This window comes from Arvicanthis niloticus, chromosome 6 (genome assembly GCF_011762505.2).
Source record: "Arvicanthis niloticus isolate mArvNil1 chromosome 6, mArvNil1.pat.X, whole genome shotgun sequence".
Lineage (NCBI taxonomy): Eukaryota > Metazoa > Chordata > Mammalia > Rodentia > Muridae > Arvicanthis > Arvicanthis niloticus.
The window spans coordinates 84332499-84351513 of record NC_047663.1 but is presented as its reverse complement, the minus strand read 5'-3'; the positions used below and the strand labels follow the sequence as shown (position 1 = coordinate 84351513).

The window sequence follows — 19015 nt, the reverse complement described above, 5'->3', positions numbered from 1 at the left end:
CTGAGAACAAAGCATGCCTGACATTGCAGGGAGAGCCCAAGAAGCATTTCAGAAGCTCCTCTGGAACTAGACAACCTTTCAATCCATTTATCAAAGTGTCCGCGATTTCTGTTTCAAGGTAGATGAAACAATAATAAATTTGCCAAGAAAGTTAATCTGTGTCCAAAGCATTTTAGTAAATTAAAAAGGCTGGGAGAGGGCTGGCTGGATGCAGGCTATGTCCCTTCTTGCCAACTCTTATTTGACTTAGTGTCTCCTTAATAAGTCCTCTTTGGTCCTGTGTTTTGGGATGGAATAATCAGATGGTTAATCATTTTCCGGAAGCTGGGAAATGCACTTTAGCTAATGCACTTCTCCTTAGCTTTCAGAGGCCTAATTATTTAAAAAGGCATCCTGATCCATAGCCCACTTCCCAACCAAGAACGCCTTCCCAACCTGCCATTTTTCTTCCTGGCACCCTCTCCAAAAAAAACCCAGGACACTTTGCACATCCCAACCTTTCTTTAACTTGTGCCTCCCTTCTGTTTAAGGTTTTCAAAAACTGCCTTTCTGATCATTTCTGAGTATATCTTTCTCTTGTGAAGGGTTAGATCCTAAAATCCAAACAAGCAATTGACCAGAACTAGGCTCTCGAGCATCATGGAAAGAATTTGTTATTTTTATTTAATTGTCAGCCAAAATGGTTGCTCTTGTCTGTCGAAAGGATCGGACTTAACAATAGCTCCGTGCTCAGACATCATGCCGAGATAAACACACTATTAGGAAGCCTCACAAAGGCCCTGAGATAATTGTAAAGGGATGGTTACCGAAAAAACGAAGCACCCAGCCCTGACCCCTCCTCCACGCCCCATCAGTAACACCATTAAATCTGTCAGTTTGTCAGCCCACTGGAGGTATTTATGAAATCAATATACAATCCCGTAGATGCGTGGCTGCGGTATTGTTAGCTGTAGAAGAGAGGCTCAATGGAAAATAAAATTAATAAAATTTACAAGCGGATTGTCACGGGGAACGGATAAATTCCCTACCATCTACCGTTTTTTTTACTGAATTGGGATGGGGTTTGTGGGGGCAGGGATGCAGTGACAGCAAGCCGGGAAAGAAAGCTCTGCCTTGTACTGGGTTCTTTAAGGTAGAAACAGAGCTGGCTACATTTACAGGAAGGATGTGGTAGCCAGAAAAACCAAAGCAGCTGTTTCACCCAAACAGGGTTTTGTGCCCATGGGCTGCCTATGAGAACTGCCTCCCTTCACCACAATGTCTCTTTCTGTTTAAGTACCATGCGCCTGTCTTTATCCCCACACTCTGTAAGGTACAACTTCTCTGTCACTACTATGCTGGCTGCTGTGCTTCTCCCATATGTATGGTATGAATCCTGTTCAAAATGGGCTCCTGCCCTTTCAGAAATAGATGCCACCTTCTTACAGCTTTCAGCAGTAGTTAAAGCTGTCAGTTCTAAATCTTCTTCCTATTTGATTTCTTTCCCCCCCCCCGATTTTTTTCCCCTCATCGGCCATTTATCAGACATGTGGCCAGGTCCCATCTCCCTAGCAGCCAGAGAGAACAGCAAAGGCTGAGAAGGTACTGGACAGACACTTGTGGTCTGGAGACTGACTAGGACAGGAAAGACTGGGCCCATTGTGGCTGCAAGAGCCTCCAGTGCCGCCCAGATGCCTGGTGGAAATTGCATTAGTCGGATGACAGGACCTGGGCCCCCTCTGTGGAGACTGATGGAGAATAACCGAGTGGCCTGGGTGACACTGCTTGACCTCTGCTGTCATCGTGGGCTTTTGTTCAGTGCCCTGACTCCAAGCTGGAGCCCCACTCATTGAATCAGGCCTGGCTGGGAGAGCCTGCAACAGAACTTATTATGCACCAGAATTTACTTACATCCCTTGTAGAAAGGGGAAGCTGAATCTGAGATGGGGGAGCACTCTGCTAGGAAGCCCCAGAAGTGTTTAGAACTCATAGGTGAATCCTATCCTAATAGCAATTGTTGGTTTGGAGCCTAAAAGTAGTCTGAGGCTAGCCCAACTGTCCGGAGGTTCAGCCAGCTATTTAGAGCGTGTGTTTCCTTAACAGAGAGTGACAGACAAAGAAAAAAGAAAAAAGAATGATGTCTCTCTTCTGCTTTCTGGTTCCCCCTCCTCCTATTTTGCAAAGTGTCCCTGTAGACCGCCCACTCAGCAGTACATGGCTGCTTGCCTTCTTCTTCTGTGTGTGTTTGAAGTTCTCTGTGGCTTTTGAGGAGGTGCCCTCAAAAATCAGCATGTGAGCATCTATCACAAATCTATCTGTAGGAGAACTCCCGAGTTTAATCTGTGACCAGCAAGTTCTCACTGTAGGAACTTGTGCAAAAGGAATGCCTGGGAAGTACCCCAAGGATGTAGACAGGGAAATGTGTCCTGCTGTTTCTGTTTAAAAAGAATTCTTCTTACATTTTGTGTGTGCACACGCAGGGTGTATGCATGTGCACACACAAGCCATGGCACATATGTAAAGGTCAGAGGACAACTTATAGGAACCTGTTTACTTCTACCATGTGGGTTCCAGAGATGAAATTCAGGTTGTCAGGTCTGGTCAGCAAGCAAGCCCCTTACCTGCTGAACCACCCACCTCATCTAATCCTGCTGTCTCCTTACCTGATGGAAGTTGATCCAATACCCACTAAACAGTACACAGCAATAGAAGGAACCATACAGCTAGATACGGTGCAGCCATTCAAAATGTTGGCATTGATGTGTTTGGTAAAGACGTGGGCAGATGTTCTTAATATAGCGTGTGGAAAAAAATGGTTTAGAGTAGGCCATATGTTAAGAGGTCATGTCGTTGAAATTTATATACACTGTGTATAATTGTTAGCAGTGGTTATATATATCTATGGTTAGATGTTCTCCCTTCATTATTTGAGGGGTTTTCTTTTCAAAATACCAGGTGTGTATATTTGTGTATATGAGTATGTGTATATATGCACCTTTGATATCTGAAGAAAACATAGAAGGCTAGCCATCGGGCAACGTCATCCTCACACATTTGTTCCCTTCCCACCATCCTTTTTGAAGATGTTCCTGCAGCGCGGGGCTGTACAGAAATAGCCCTGCTTACTTGCAGCATTTGGCAGAGCTGCCTCATGTGCCTGGGGTCCTGATGGGTCTTTACGGATTGATTACTTACTGAGATCCAAGCAGGCTTGAGGTCTGAATGAAAACAAATGCACGTGTTTGGTCTAGCAAAAAATAAAAAGGAAGCCAGAGAACAAAACAAACCAAAAGAGGCCTATGTAGTTTCCTAGAGAAGGAAATTGCGACTCTAGAGGGTACTTAAATCCTTGGAGAAGATTTGGGTTGGAGCCAGCCACACAGGGTACCCCTAATACCCGCTTCGAAGCAGCCAGTGTGTTGACATCCCTCCATGCAGAATGAGGGGTGGGACCCCCTGGTTTTGAATGGGGTGTGCGGAAATGCATAAGAGGCCCTCTGTCCCTATCAGAAAACCCAGTGATCAGGCTCAGTTCCAACCCCAAATGCCAAGAGCAGAGAACTTGAGTGTCAAAGGACTGCCCAAGAAATGGGAGGTTAGTTTGGGAGGGATGTCTTGAGGTGAGGAGAGTAAAAATCTTGTCTGGGAGGTGCCAAAACCGAATGGGACGCAGTGTGTGTAACAAATAATGTGTGGGGTCCTAGCTCCTGGCCTGGAGGTGTGAGACCACCCACGGTGCCTGCCCTGAAGCAAGTTGCTCCCACCCCCACCCCTATCCCCATCCCAGCACCTGATAACCATTTCTGCAGAAGTCCTCACTTGCAGAACAATGTGCAGGCTTGTAACAGCCAGGGGCCTGAGACTAAACAGCCCCTCAAGCCCTTCTGGTGGGCTTCTCAGGCCTCCAAGGGTTTTGTTATCATAATGAGATGCGGAGAGTGCGCTCTGGGTCACTAACTGCTTTGCCTCTTCTCTTCTTGTTTAGAGATCTGAGTGAAAACCAGATCCAGGGCATCCCGAGGAAGGCGTTCAGAGGCGTCACAGGCGTGAAGAACCTGTAAGTAGTGCCGGTTTTGGTGTTTTGGCACAGACTGAACTCACTTGGGCTGTCTGGTCAGGAAGGGAGTGAGAGGCAGGAGGGCGTTCCTGGTGGCTTGGAAGAGGGAGAGCTTCCACAAAGCCCTGTTCTTCCTAGGTCAGGGCCTGGCCGAACCCAGACTGCATGGCTGTGGTGCCAGCTAGCTTCTCCAAGGGTCTTGTATAGCGTGGGAGTAGTAATCTGGTACAGGTATTCTAGGCAATTGAGAAAATGAAAGGGAGGAAGAAAGGGAGGGAGGGAAAAAAGAAAAAGTCTCATTCACAATATTTCATGAATTTAAGCCCTAACGATGGTGTTTGTGGCATGACAGTGATGATGGCGATGGTGATGACCTCATTGTCATAAATGGGATTGTCACCAGCCACTTATGAAATAGCATTAGAACTTGTGTGCCAGGACCTTGGGGACATGTGTTCAAGTCCATTCCTACTGCACTTGACTTTCATGTGTTTGCTCTTCACATTTTATTTTAAAACCATTATTGATTGGCAGGTAATGTCAAGAAATTATAGATAGGTCCCTGTTAGTTCCCCAGTAGTAGCATTCTATGTAACTGTGATCGCATAGATCTGAGTCTTCAGACTTCAGTTTCCTTTGCAAATGAAAACAGCTCTGCAGTTACGGCATGGGCCCATGCACACACTGTCACCGTAGTCCAGGGGCAGACTTGACCTAACACTGCGTATTTGAACTGGCCTAATCACTGTGAGTCTTTTCCTGTGTGAGCCCCACCATTCCTGGGCCTTGCCTTTAGAAGGTGTGTGCTTTCTGAGTCTCTACCCACATAGCCGTACCATGGTGTCAGAGCATGCTTTGGTGAAGGGCACAAAAATAGCATCTGGTTTGGCTGAGCAAGCACGTCTGCCCACCAGCCTCCCTCGTTAGCTCAAATTCAACTGAAGCAGTCTTTATAAGAGACTAAAAGGAAAAGAAACAAAACAAAACAAAAACATACAAACTGTCACTTCCCCCTGTAACAAATGATGGGGGTGGTGGGGGTAGTTTACTGGTGATGCCTTCCAGATGCAGGCCATCCGCCTCTTTCGCCTCCCACCCCGGGGGCTGGAGGCTGGTGCCTTGTGAAACCTTTGGTATTTAGCAGGCAAAGCCCACAGAGGGTATAGGCATCTTTGAAAGGTGAGGGACTAGGATGTAGAGATGACTTTGCAAGGCCTCCAGGAAAAGGGTGGGCTGCCCACAGCGTCCTCTGGGAACAGGAAAGGTGGCACAGTTACAGCCGGAGTGCATGAGTGCCTCTGTAGATGTGTGGAGGCCTTAAATAAGGCAGAACTTTGGGGCTGGAGAAAAGTAGCAGGGCGCATGAGCAAAGCCCCGCTTCCCACCCAGGTGCAGCATCTTTACCAACTTCCCAGTATTCTGTTCCTTGAATTCTAAGATCTTAGGACTGCCACCAGCTCAGACCCATCACATCATCTTAATTAATATTCCAGAATATCAGGACAAACAGAGGTCTGGAGAAAGACAGTTGACTAACCCAGTGTCCAACAGTTTCCTGGCGACTGAGCCCCAAGTTAACGTTTCTCTATATACAGAATGATCTGTGTGGTCCCATGGTGGTTAATTTTACATGGCTGAGTTACCAGACACACTTTAGTCATGTGTAAACGGGGCTGTTTAATTGTCAAATGCATTTATGATTCTCAGGAAAGTCATTCAGTCCCACAGTGGTTCCTAGTGACAACTAGGGCTTGGGGAACTTTATCTTCCCCCGTGGAATATCTGCAACCATGCAAAGGCCTCAGGGGTGCGGGGGAGTGTGTGTGAAAGCTTCAGGATTCCCAAGTCGTCCAACAAATGCTGTCAGGCCTGTCGCCTTGACAGAGTGTATGCAAATACAGAAGAACCAGCATTCTTTATCTGAAAGGCTTGGGACCAGAAGTGTTTGGAGTTTCAGGTTTTGTGGGTTTTAAAATGTTTACATAAGACACGTTGTAGAAGCAGGATGCAAATCTAAACACAAAACTCATCTGTGTTTCATAAATACCCCACCCCCACTGCTGGGAGGTCATTTCCATACAGTAGGTGGGGGTTCTTTTGGTTTTGTTTTTAATTTTGTGCATAGAACCATTGGCTGGTCTAGATTCCTCATTCGTGGTGTCCTGAGGAAATGCAAGGTTTGGAGTAGGGGTAATCTTCCTGGTTATAAGACTCAGGAACCCGACATAGGATTTTCCTCTCTTTGGGTCTTATCCCTTAACTCCCTGTGGTCCTGGGAAGAAGAGAGGGAAAAAGACTCATCTTCTAAAGGAAGAGTTTATAAAAAGAAAGAAGAGAAAACTAAGGGGAGGGTGGAGGATATTTCTCTTTTCATCAGTTCAGTTAGCATTCATTGTACATAGGAGGTAGAACCTGTAAGGGCCCAGAGACATAATTCCTCTTCTCCCGTGGTTTACCATGTGACGGGGATAAGGAACATGTGCACTGAAGAGGATGTTAGTAAAATACTGGTAACATCATGAGCTGGGTGGAGTTGGGGGTGATCAGAGGAGGAGGGAAATCGCTTAAGGCAAGGCAGCCTAGAGGTTAAGAGCATGGCTTGGCTGTCTGATAGAATTATGTATGAATTCCATCTGTTTTGGTCCTGGGTCTGTGACCTTTGGTAAATGCCTTGACACTTCTGAGCGTCGGTTTCTACCACTGTAACATGAGGCTGATAATTGGTCTTACCTCCTAAGGGTTTTGTGAAGGTTAATAAAATAATGTGTATGAATAACTCTGCGCGGTGCCTGACACATGCCGGCGTTCCAACACGCTACCTGCTGTTGCTGCTGCATTCCTCTGTGGTTGTCTTGGTGGTACAGGCTGCATTTGTCTGGGCCTAACGGATGCTTAGAATTCACGGGGTAAACAAAGGCAGGCAGGGCAAACAAAGTGTAAAGGCAAAACTGTGTCCAGGGTAGATACAGAGACAGCTCATGAGGCTTTCATCCTGAAAGAAGAATATGGTCAGGAAACTATGGAAGAAGGGAAGGTGGGGGGGGGGGGCTAAGAGATAAAATTCTTAATGGCCCCAAGGACATAAGGGCTGGACCTTGGGAGATAAGTAAAGAGATGAAGAACTTAAAGGAGGAGCCATAGGAACCACACCAATAGTACACAGTGTTTGGAGATTCCTTAGAACCTGGGGAAAGAAGTGTCGTCGGTTGAGGAGGTCCAGGCTCAGACAACACATTGATGGCTAATTCCCATAGTCATCCATTCTTACGTCAAGATAAAATTTGAGCTCCTCTTGAATGCTATTCGGGACAGAAGCAGCAGAGAGTCAGAGAGTCATGTGTGGATCTGTGAGCTCTGCCTTCTCAGAGCTTCTATTTCATAGAGACGGAAAAACTCAGGAGGCAGAGCCAGGCTTGGAGGACTTGGTTTGTCATTGTGTTGAGTGTACAGAGATGCCCTGTCTTCCATGGCCAGTGTGAACAGAATGTCATCTGTGTGCTGGACAAATTTGACACCCTGTCTTTCTGATTGAGGGCATTTGGCAAAGCCACACTACTTCTCTGGACTTTCTTGGTTTTAATGAGGGAGGTGGTTCAAAGGATCCTATAATCACAAGAGAAAAGCACCACATGGGTAATGGAAGATACAGGACTGGAGCTAACAGCGAATTCACTGAGAGCTGGCATCCGGGCAAAGGTGATAATGAAGTTGAACATTTAGATATGCTTCTGGGGACTGAGAGTGCACCTCCATGGTACATCACATGATTAGCATCTGTTCCCATCATTCTCAAAGAGAGGAGGTGTCAGGAGGGGGCATCAGCCTATGGACAATAAGAGGTACTTCTCAGAAATAAAGTTTTCAGAAGACCCATTAAGACACGTTCCTGCTGGAACTAGATCGCCCACTCGGAGCATGAGGAACAAGCCCCAGACCCTTTCCACCACACTGTGTAGCTGAGAAATACACTGCTCTTGATCTATTACCTGTGTAAAACATGACCCAAAGATGAGCTACTGGACTGCACTGTAGGCTTCAAACCAAATGGTATGTGAGATGCCAATGGTTTGGACCTGCCCACGTTGCTCTCTGCTGCGTTATGAGGAGAAAACGCAAAGATTTACTGGGGTGTTTAAACGGAAGCTCTGTAACGTTGGAATTAATTCTCTTTGCTTACCCTGGTGTACTTTTCAAAAAGAGAACTTGCGATGCCCCCATTTTTTTAGATGACAAAATGAACTTCTCATCTGTGTGTGTGTGTGTGTGTGTGTGTGTGTGTGTGTGTGTGTGTGTGTGTGTGATTTAGTAACAGTTGGTGGACAAAATTAGAGTAAGACTTTCCACCCAGACCACAGTTAGTACTCTGGCTAGCTATCCTTGAACTCCTGACAGATATGGGGTTCTACACTTGTTCCCACCCCTTGAAGCCATCCCAGAAACAGGAAGGATGCAGAGTAACTCAATACCCTACGCCAGAGTGCCCCCACCCCCAGGAGGAGGAAACCACGTGACTTTGATCAGTTACAAAACAAAGGCAGCAGTATCTGAGCACTACCAAACTAGGGAGGTTCTGGCATGCCACTCTCACTGAAGGACTCGGTACCGTGCCCCTCCCAGGCAGTAGAGGGAAACCCCTAATTACTTCCCGGTTTCTAGAAAAGACAGTCATTAGTTGGGGACTCCACTCCAAGCAGCTACTGCAAGCTGAACGCAGAGAATGCGTCCCACTCTCTGCAGCCTGTCGGGAAGGACAAGGGTGCTAAGTCGAAAAGACAGCTGACAGTTGCTCAAACAAACTGATCTGGAGGAAAGCTGGCAGAGAAGCCCACCTGTGTGCTGCCATTCACTGGGCCAGTATTAAGTGCCTGCTGTATGCAAGCACTGCTCTAGGGACTAAATAAAGGTACAGCAAGAAAGCAAGAGAAATTGGAAAGACACACAGCTAAGGCTGAGAGCAAAGAATTAGAGACAGAGAAAACAAGCCAATATCCAGTAGTAGGTGAGACGACCCAACCCCCAACCCCCCTGCACAAATTGTTTTAAAAAGAAATGTCCCCTGGCCCTGTCTTTCTCAGCAGTCATGTTTTCCTCTGTTTTTCAGTTTCTATTTGCGAGGACTCTGTAGGACACGCATTCCAGAAGGGAAAAATCAATAGCCCCTGTCTCTGCCAGCTAGCAGAATTTGGAATTGACGGTTTGAAAACAAAGCCGGCCAGGCAGTCTTTGTGTTCTCTAGTTAGGCAGCCAGGTAGCACAGCCTCCACCAGAGATTAATGAGAGCTGTCTCCGCCCCATGAGAGGGTGAGGGAGGAGCAGGGAGGGACACTAGCCCCAATTCCTTGGTGCCATCTGTGTTGGCAGATCATTCTGTCACCCTACCTGGACTGGCAGCTATACTCTAGTCACCTCCAAATCAAGGCTCTGTGTGATCTGTGTCCCTCGGGCTTAGCCCATGTATAAACACACACGCCAGTCCCTCTATGTGATCTGTGTCCCTCAGTTCAGCTCAGCTCAGCTCATGTGTGAGCACACTCACACACACACACACATACACACACACACAGTCCATTGTCATCCTGTGGTCACCACAATACCTTCTTGTCTCAGGACCTTTGCTCTTTTTTGTCCCAACTGCACAGGATATGGTGCTCTGGGGCTTCTTTACTTCCACTCCTGATCCTTCAGGCTCAGCCCAGAGCTGCCTTCCCAGGTCTGTCCGAGGCAGCTCCCCTCTGCCCTCCATATTTATCCTATTGCCCAGTTATGATTCTTCAGAGCATTTATCAGCCCCTGAAATGATCCGGCTCATTTGTCAACTCGGTTCTGCATGTCTCACAGAACTAACCTGCATATACACACATTCCGCCATAGCTATCACTGAGACGGTCACAGCGCTCAGGTGGTTCACGACGGAGTTGGTAAGGTTGATCCAAACCATCAGAGACACAGATAAGTTCATTGCTCCATTAGTCTGCTGGTGGATATTACCTACCAGAATACATGTGCAAGAGTTTCAATGCTTCCTACAAAACTAACGTTACAAACAATAGGCATAAGACCATCTTTATACTTGAAGGGTTCACAGCTCAAGGGGGATGGACTGATGGTCTAGCATGTGTAGGACATAGGTCCAGGGCTCTGTCGTAGTTAGCTTCAGTTGCCAACTTGACACATCTGTGAAAAGGGAGACCTCAACTGAGGAACTGCCTCCCTTGAGTTGTCCTATAGGCACATCTGTGGGGCATTTTCTTCGTAAGAGGGCCCAGCCCACCGTGAGCGGCGTCATTCCTAGGCAGGTGAACCTCAGCTATAAAAAGGATAGCTGATGTTAGGCTGGAAATATTCCAGTGAGCAGCTTTCCTTCATGGCTCCTGCCTCTGTTCATTCCTTAGTTCCTGCCTTGGTTTCCTTCAAAGACATGTTCTGTAAGCCAAATAAACCCTTTCCTCCTCAAGGTAGTTTTGGTCAGATTTTTTTTTTTTATCACAGCAACACAAAGAAAACTATGACAGGTTCCATTGGGCAGAAGGGCAAGAGTGAGGAGAGACTCAGGAAATCAGAGTGATTCTGTCTTTACTGAGGAAGTGGCCTGTGTTAGGTTTTGAAGGATGAGTAAGAGTTCACTCATGACCAGGATAATCCCAACAGAAGGAGCAATGTGTGCAAGATCTCCAAGAAGACAGCAGTGCCTGGAGCACACTCAGCAAGGGAGGAGAGAAAGGGATATGCTCAGAGAGCAGGAAGCTGTGGGGAGGGACTTGAACACCAGATGCCAAAGTGATGGTCACCGAAGAATGGGGGCTGTAGCCTCAGTGCGGAGGACAGATTTTTCCAGAAGAGACTAAAGCTGGAGTGGCCAGTATGGAGATGTGATTCAGAAGTTACGGGGGCTGATGGGAAGAGCAGACATGATGGCTGCCAGGGTTGACTTCAGTGCTTATCACCAGCTTATCGAGTGGAAGCAGAGGTGGGCCTTGTGAGAGTCACCTCCAGGATGCTGCATGGGAACAGTGCCTGTCCCTCCTGAGGAGGGGGGTGTCTGAAGATTTCCTGTGAAGTCCAAGGCAGTACTTCCCAAAGACCCAATGTGTGAGTCTTCCAGTTTTTCCTGTTGTGTGCTCCTGGCTGAGTGCAGGCTTCAGATCTGCTGCTGCAGGAGCCAGCCTGCCTTCTTTCCTTCCTTCCCTCCCTGCCCCTCTCCCTCCTTTTCTGTCTCCTTCCCTTCCTTTCTCCCTCCCTCCCTCCATCCTTCATCTGGCCTTCTTTTAGTCTTTTCTTCCTTCCAGCTATTCTTCCTTCCTTCTGTCTGTCTCTCCCTCCTTCCCTCTATCATTTTTCCATCTGTCTTTCTGTCTGTCTGTCCTTTAGTCCTTCCTGCTAGTCTATCTTTCTTCCTTCTGTCCTTTCGTTCTTCCTTCACCCCTCTCATCTATCCTTCAGCTCTCCCTCCCTCCTTCCTTCCTTTCTTCCCTCCTTCCTTCCATCAGCCCACCCCTCCCCTTGCTTCCTCCTTCCCATCTTCCATTTCTCATCCCCCTGTCACAGTCATCACTGTGTCCTTACTCTTGCCAGGCTCAAAGTCACTCCTAGAAATGAAACAAGGTTCCATCCCTGCACCAGAAGAGTTTCTGTTTACAGAGGGACAGCGCTGCACAAAGAGCAGGTTAATGTGATAGGCGGCCCCTCTAGCACCCGCCATGCTTGCCCTGTGGGTAGCAGTGTGAGTGGTCCTTAGGCACTGGCCAGGGGGAAAAGATGAAGAGATAGGTAAAGTAGACTGAGTCAGTTGCAAAGCATATGTCTGGCACTTTCCACAGGAGAGGAGTAGTGGTAAGCCCCAAAACTCTGCCTGGAAAGTGTACAAAAGCCACAGTTGCAGCTTTAAGCCTTTTATTGGCATCCTCTGCTGGCCTTGTGTTTCTTCCAGCACCCCATTCTGAGTAATGATTGGGTACACGACTGTCCTAAAGTGGCCTGCATGCTAGGTAAAGGGGGAGATCAAGTCTGGCTTCTAAGAAGTGGTTCTCTGCTTGCCACGTAGTAGGTGCACAATAAACAGTACCTACTGGGTGAGTGGATGAGCAGAGCCTCTGACATACAGAGAACAGCCCTTGTTGGCAGAGCCTGATTATGTCTTAGAAGCAAACAATGAAATCGAGGCTTCGAGAATAAGCCCAGAGAAGCCTTTGTGGTTTTCAGGATAATGGAGACCATTATTCTTGATCCAGCGTTAAAATTTATTATCCGGGACTATTTTTTTGTAGTCCAATTTGGAAAAAAAAAAAAAAGCTTGTCACAGATATTTAACCCCCTTAAGCACAAAACCCACAGGAAGCAAGGGGTTTTAAACAAAGATCCAGGATGGATCCACAGAAACCTTGCCAAAGAAGCACAAGGCTGCAGGCTCCTTAGACTTGGACTCCGGGATCTTAAGAGAATTTTGCTGTTGGACGGAGCCCATGCCTGGAGATTTTTAGCTTGAATGAGAAATGAAAGGTCTTAGGAGAGATGCATATTACTGTGGACCTCATACTTAGTCTGGTGCTCATGGACTCTCAGAGCTCTAATTTTGCTGGTGTCAATTGAGTGTACCCATAAAAATACAAGTTTTAGAGCAGACAGAAAAATTGGGGAAAATTTTTTTTCCAGTTCTAGATTTTCTGTTTACTCTCTGTGTACTTTGCCCTAGTTTATTAGTCAGTATGAGCTTAAGTCTTCTACTGTGGAAGACATGTTTAAAGAACCAGGAAAGAGTCAAACCGGGAAGCAGCGGCACAGTTCCTCTGTATAATTCTCTGTGGTCTACACGAAGTCCTTATATCGTCTTGTCTAATTGTCTGCACTGTCTGATAAATGGAAACTTTGTTCTCCTTTAGACAGAGATGGATGTGGGTGGGTCCTGAGATTCAAGAGCTGTGTCCAAGCAAGAGAGCTGGTCCTAGCGCGACTAGAAAAGGCTCCCAGGATGGGTGTGGACAGTTAGTGAAGAACTGGGAAAAGCTCTCCATCTTGTGGAATGGATGGAGTAAGTCCTAAAGGAAACAATGGATCCTGAGGTAGGCTGTGACATCCACCAGTGTCAAGGGTTTCTAACAAGAACACCAATGCAGTCCCTTAGTGCTTATTAATTAATTTTATTAATTAACTAATTAACTTTATTAATTAACAAACTAGTGGATAGTTATTAATTAATTAATTAATTGAATATGTAATTATTGAGTGCATCCCTAAGTCTAGGTAAAGATTAAGCAGACTATATGAAGGATTTCCCAAGCCTTACAACCCTCACAGGCTCTCACATACACACAGAGCGGTTGCAGACTTGGTTACTAAGATCACTGGTCTAGAGTGAGGTTCAGTTGATGGTATGGAAAGACGTGTAGCAGCCATCATGGGATCGAGTAAGAGTTCATCAGATGCTCTGAAATCTCGCCATTCCTCCCACTTGTCCCTTTCTCCATTCCAGAACCCTAAAATAGGTGCTTTCAAAATATCCACAAATCCCTTCACAGTTCCACAGTGCTTCAGAGTAGCGTGTGTGTGTGTGTGTGTGTGTGTGTGTGTGTGTGTGTGTGTGTGTGTACATATATTCAGTTTTTCAGACTGTTAAAACAGGAATCTGTTTTCGGAGCTGGGAGGTTTGCTCAGGAGTAGAGCGAGTACTTAAGTACTTAGTATAGCTGGAGCCTGAGTTTAAGTCAGAAGCATTAAAGTCTGTCTCTCAGTGATGATTTGTGATCTACAGAACCTGCCAGTGCAGGGAGGGCATTCTCTGTTTCCACTGAGATGGGCAGATGACAGGTAAGAGTCATGCTTACATTCAACCCCTGGCTTTCACCCATGTGATCCTAAGTATATTATACACTTCTTTCTTTGCACCAGCTTCTACATGGTAACTGGAAATAATTTACATTCCCGGTGCTCTTATGAAGAATAATCAGTTTTTCTACCTTTATCTCATTCCTAGAGAATTAATTTGGCTCAAATTATTACATCTAACGACTGAATAGTCCCTTTCCAAATGAATCCGTACCATAGAGGGTCACAGCTACAAAGCCCTGGCCCCAAGACCGTCTGTCCTACCTTTTAAAATCAATCTCATTTTGCTCCCTCTCATTTCTCTCAGGTCACATGTCTATCCAGACCTAGGACTGTTTTCCCACCCACCCAATCCTTTTCCTGTCATTGCAAAGTCACAAAAAGTACTAGAAGAGCCCAGGGTACCAAGTTCAGTGGCAACCTGTAGCAGAGTAAATAACATGCACACACACACTCACACACTCACACACTCACACACACACTCACACACTCACACACACATGCTTGAACGTGCAAGCACACACATACACACATAGACTCACACAGGCACACACACTCGCACAGACACAAACACACACAGAGACTCACACAGACACACACAGAGACACACACGTACAAACATAGACAGACACACATACTCACACACAAACACGCACAAACGTACACAAGCACATATCCTGATCTCTGGGTAAATGAGACTTTCAAGATGTGATCAAATTAAGAATCGAGAGTATATATTATCCTGGATTGTTGATGTGGGCCCAGAGTAACAGGAAGGATCTTTAGATGAGAAAAGGCATGTCCCAGAAGAGAGAGAAAAAGCCAAATGCCAAGGATGGGGACAGCCTGCATCTTAGACAGCTCCTCTCTGCAAGGACTGTTCCCAAGACTGTTTAGAAGGAACATGGTCCTTCTCATCCCTTGATGCTAGCCCACTGAACTCCACATAGGAAGTCTGGCCTCCAGGACGCTGAGAAAGTCATGCTGCCTAAAGACGCTGCTATCATGCTCTCCTTATCTTGTCACGGACCCTCTTGCCTCTATTTCCTTATCTGTTAAACTGTTGGGATATGGACGACAAATTGCAAGCTTGGTTTCAATGCTACAAAAAAATCCACACATGTCAGTCACTTTTCAATGATGGTAAGATTTAAATTACCTCCATTAGACACTAGAGGTCAACATGAGATTTTTGTTGAACAAAGAGCATGGGGACGGGGTGTACTTGAGATGTCATAGGTAATCGGGTCTGTTCAGATGGCTAAGTCTGATGGCTTTGTGAAACCATCTCTCATTGGGGGAAAGATAGGTTTAGTCATTGAGATAAACCCAGCTACAGAGGCAAGAAGCACCAATTGCCAGGCAGCCAGAAGCAGAATTGTCCCATGTCTTTGGTTACCTTGCTGTTGTCACTCAACTCCAGGGTTGAGGAAGAAAGAAAAGACAGGTTGGATATATAAGAGCAGGTGATTTTTTTCTGGAAGAGGACCAAGGGCTTCTAACCCATCTTGGGCATGGGTTAGAGATCCGAAACACTGCTAAGTTCAGCCCTCTCTCCTGGCCCACCTCCCTTCCAGCATTAGCCCTGGATAAACTGCATTGCATCTTGGGAAAATGGCTGGTCCTTGAAAGAGAGTCCTTCACAGATCCACTGAAGAACATTTGGTCAGCTGGGGATCAAACTGTTCTTACTGAGTTAATAAGGAGGCTGTCTGAGCAGCACCCTGCACTAAGCTTTTAGGACCTCTTATCTGGGTGCAGACCTTACTCAGCATGCATGTGGCCTTCCTTCCCTTCCCTACCCAGGAGCTGGTGCTTCATAGCAGACCTATAACCAAGACTGACACATTCATATGCAGGAAGGACACTGCCATGCCAGAGGGGAGAACTTTAGGTCTGGAGCAAGTGTACAGCCCTAAGTGAATGTGGTAGGCGTGTTCATTTCCATTCACAGCAAATTTACAGTTGTTAACAGCCTCTCTCGGCACAGGATCCCAAACCTCAGTTCCTTTTAATTGTAGATGATGAGTCCTTCTGACAAGAAAGCAGCCTAGCCAAACCATTAAGTGCCAGTGGCTAAGATCTGGGGTACACAGTGTGGGGATGGTTCAGCAACTCATCTAAGATACTCGGTACCCTTCTGTTGTGGAAGCTGCAGTCATTCTGTGCTCCTAGAAAGTATATTTTGGGAGGCTTGGGGTTAAAGTATTTTTGGTTCCTATGAAGGATCATAACTTAACCCCAAATATTTCATATCTCTGCCTGCCCTCCACACAGAATCAAGAGAGGCAGCGTAATTCTTCAGTCCTCTTGGTCAGTCATGAGTTTTTATAGAGCTCGGCTGATTTGTCACCTTCTACCCATTTAATCCTAGTGACAATCTTGTGGTCACCACCAGCTGACAAATGATCCAACCTGTAAGTCACAGAAAACAAAGTGATGTGCCCAGAGTCACCTAGCTTAAAAGTGGCAAAGCTGGGATTCGAACACAGAGCTTAAATGTAGACTACAGAGTATGTAACTATGCTACATTGACTAATGAACTCAAGGAGTTCAGAAAGTGAGTAACAAACCCACTTCTAACAAAACTGTATTTCTTTCTTGTGGTGTTTCCAAAATGAGTAGAGCTGGGCACATAGCTCAGAGGTAGAGCAACATCTTGGCACCCATAAGGCCCTGAATTTGATGAATGCACACACACACACACACACACACACACACACACACACACACACACACACCTAGCAAGACCAGAAGTCTCTAATATGGGCACTGGGCCTTCCCCTTTGCGCTGGCCTGCTGCTGGCTTTTTGGACCCTCAGATTTTCCTCTCTTCACCCTCATCTCCTCAAAGAAGTAAAGCTGATTAGCCCCTGCCCAGGCCACAGATTTCACTGTAATCGGATGAGCTGGCAAGTGGGAGGAACTTAGCCAAAACAGAGGCACCAAGAGATGCGAATGAGTGGGAATGCTTTGCACCCCACTCCCAAGTCATCTCCTTCCCCTGACACAAAGTGCGTCGTCCCGCAGGTGAGCAAGTTGACCTCTGGGCTTGTGAGTTTGGTCTTGGGCTCTCCCTCTGAAGTAAGGTGTCAAAGTTAAACCCTTCAGTGAAGGATTTTAAACTGAAACGCTTCGAGTTGACACATGTCATATAGATACAGCTTGAGTGCTGTCTGAGGAATAACTGGGGCTGACTGGAGATATGGGCACTGTGTGACGGACCGGTCCAGCGATTTAGTAACAGCAGACGCATTCGAGCCTGGTGTTTAACAGTTTGCATTGTTACTTGAAACAAGTAAAACAATTAACTTTATATAGTAATTGTCTGGTTTTGGATAGTGGCACCTAATGCAAAAATCCTTTTAAATTATTTGTTTATTTTTGTGATGCTGGGGATTAAACAGGGCTTTGTGCAAGCTAGGCAAGGACTATATTAAACCAAACCATCTCCAAACACAAAATCTTTTAAAATATTGAATGTGAGGACAAGGGGTATAATTTGAAAGACTATATGTCACCTTCAGCACAGGAGGGAGGGAGGGATGAAAGAAAGGAGGGAGGGAGAGAGGGAGAGAAAGACCCTGAATATTGTGTGTCTACACCATGTAGGCTAAATCAAATCTCCTATGGTCATATTTAGCCACAGCTCTGACTAGAACTCACCTCCTACTTTGGGGACCAACCTTCTGCAGATGGAGGAGGTGACCAGAGGTGTTTAGCTGTCTTCCCTACAGTCAGCCCCAGGTGTCAATAATCTGATCCTTGCTAATTTGTTGGCAAATCATGATGCCCTATTCTATAAATCAATTAAAATACACATATATCCAAAGTCCCCGAAAGACTTATACTGGTAATGGCAGCCGAGGTGACTGGGAAAGGGCTGACTTAGAAGCAGGTGTTGATGAGACTCATCAGTATGGACTGTTGATTGTTCTCAGCACACATGACTTTTGGACTTGAACTTGTGGCTTTAGGATCTGGACCGGTCCCACTGATGAAGTAAGGGATTTTGTGCTGCTTCTTTCTGAGTCACACAGCAGTGGTCGTTGTCACTGAAGCATCCCAGACTCTAAATCCCAAAGGAGCAAAACACATTCAGTCTCCATTCATTATTCATTTCTAGAAGTTGTTGCTTCAAATGAACTCACTTGATTGACTGCCCTTGCCTCCTGCATCACCTCAGCCTCTTGTCCCATCACCAACTGCCTTTTCTCTGGAAACAGAGAGCTGAGAACTCAAAAGTCCTGCACTCCTTCCTTTATCCCTGGCCTGCTTTAGAATTGCTCTCTAGTATTTGTTTGTTTTGGAGATAGGTATCAGTTAGCTCAGGCTGACCTCAAACTTGCTTTGTAACTGACATAGCCTTCACAGCTTCCAGGACCCAAGTGCTAGACTTGTAACCCTGTACCAACACTCTGGGCCACGTGTAGAATTCTTGGAATGTGTGTTAAAACCCACCTGATCCAGAACCTTCTGGATCCTGTTAGAAATGCATTTCCTGATGTCTGTGAATGGATGGACAAATGACAGCTCTGGTCAAGGACCAGGAGTCTGCACTTTGACCTGACTTAGAATCGGAAACACGTAAGACTCACTCATATGGACTGTTGTTAATCCTTCTCAGCACATGTGACTTTGGACCTGAATTTTCTCTCCCAGGAACTGGGTTGGTGGCGTTAAGGGTATGGACTTACTCTCTTACTGACTGTACAGTCCTTGAGGCTGGAAGGGAGGAGAAGCTGAGGTTATGAGGTGTCCTCCCCTCTGGTCTTAGGCAGGCATTTGGTATTGTACTGCTTCCTTTTTCCTGAGTACACAAGGCTGCAGCTGAATCAATGACTGGGCAGTGGTCAGGGAGTGACACCGCATTTCAAATGCAGGTTCTTGTTCTTTGACTAAGTACTGTAACAACCCAGTGGGGCAGGAGTCCTCCTCTCTCTTGAAGATGGGGAAATTTAGTCTCAGCAAGGTTGGGTGATCAAGCAGCATGGTGGAAATACAACCCACAATGACATTTCTCAAATTATTAATAATTCTTAAAACACTGGTGGAAATCAACCCAGAATTAAAACAAGAACAAAGCAAGAGGACCCCTACACACACACACACACACACACACACACACACACACACACACACACACACACACGGAAATGC

The 19015-nt window shown here is 46.2% G+C and overlaps 1 protein-coding gene across 2 annotated transcripts in view; it reads left to right on the top strand.

Moving 5' to 3' along the window:
- Slit3 (slit guidance ligand 3) overlaps positions 1-19015 on the top strand; it is a 588944-nt gene that overhangs the window by 384576 nt on the left and 185353 nt on the right. For both annotated transcript variants that reach the window (XM_034504957.2, XM_034504958.2), the window contains exon 5: positions 3965-4036. In XM_034504957.2, the coding sequence (XP_034360848.1) occupies positions 3965-4036 (72 nt within the window). The remainder of the gene's footprint in view (positions 1-3964; positions 4037-19015) is intronic.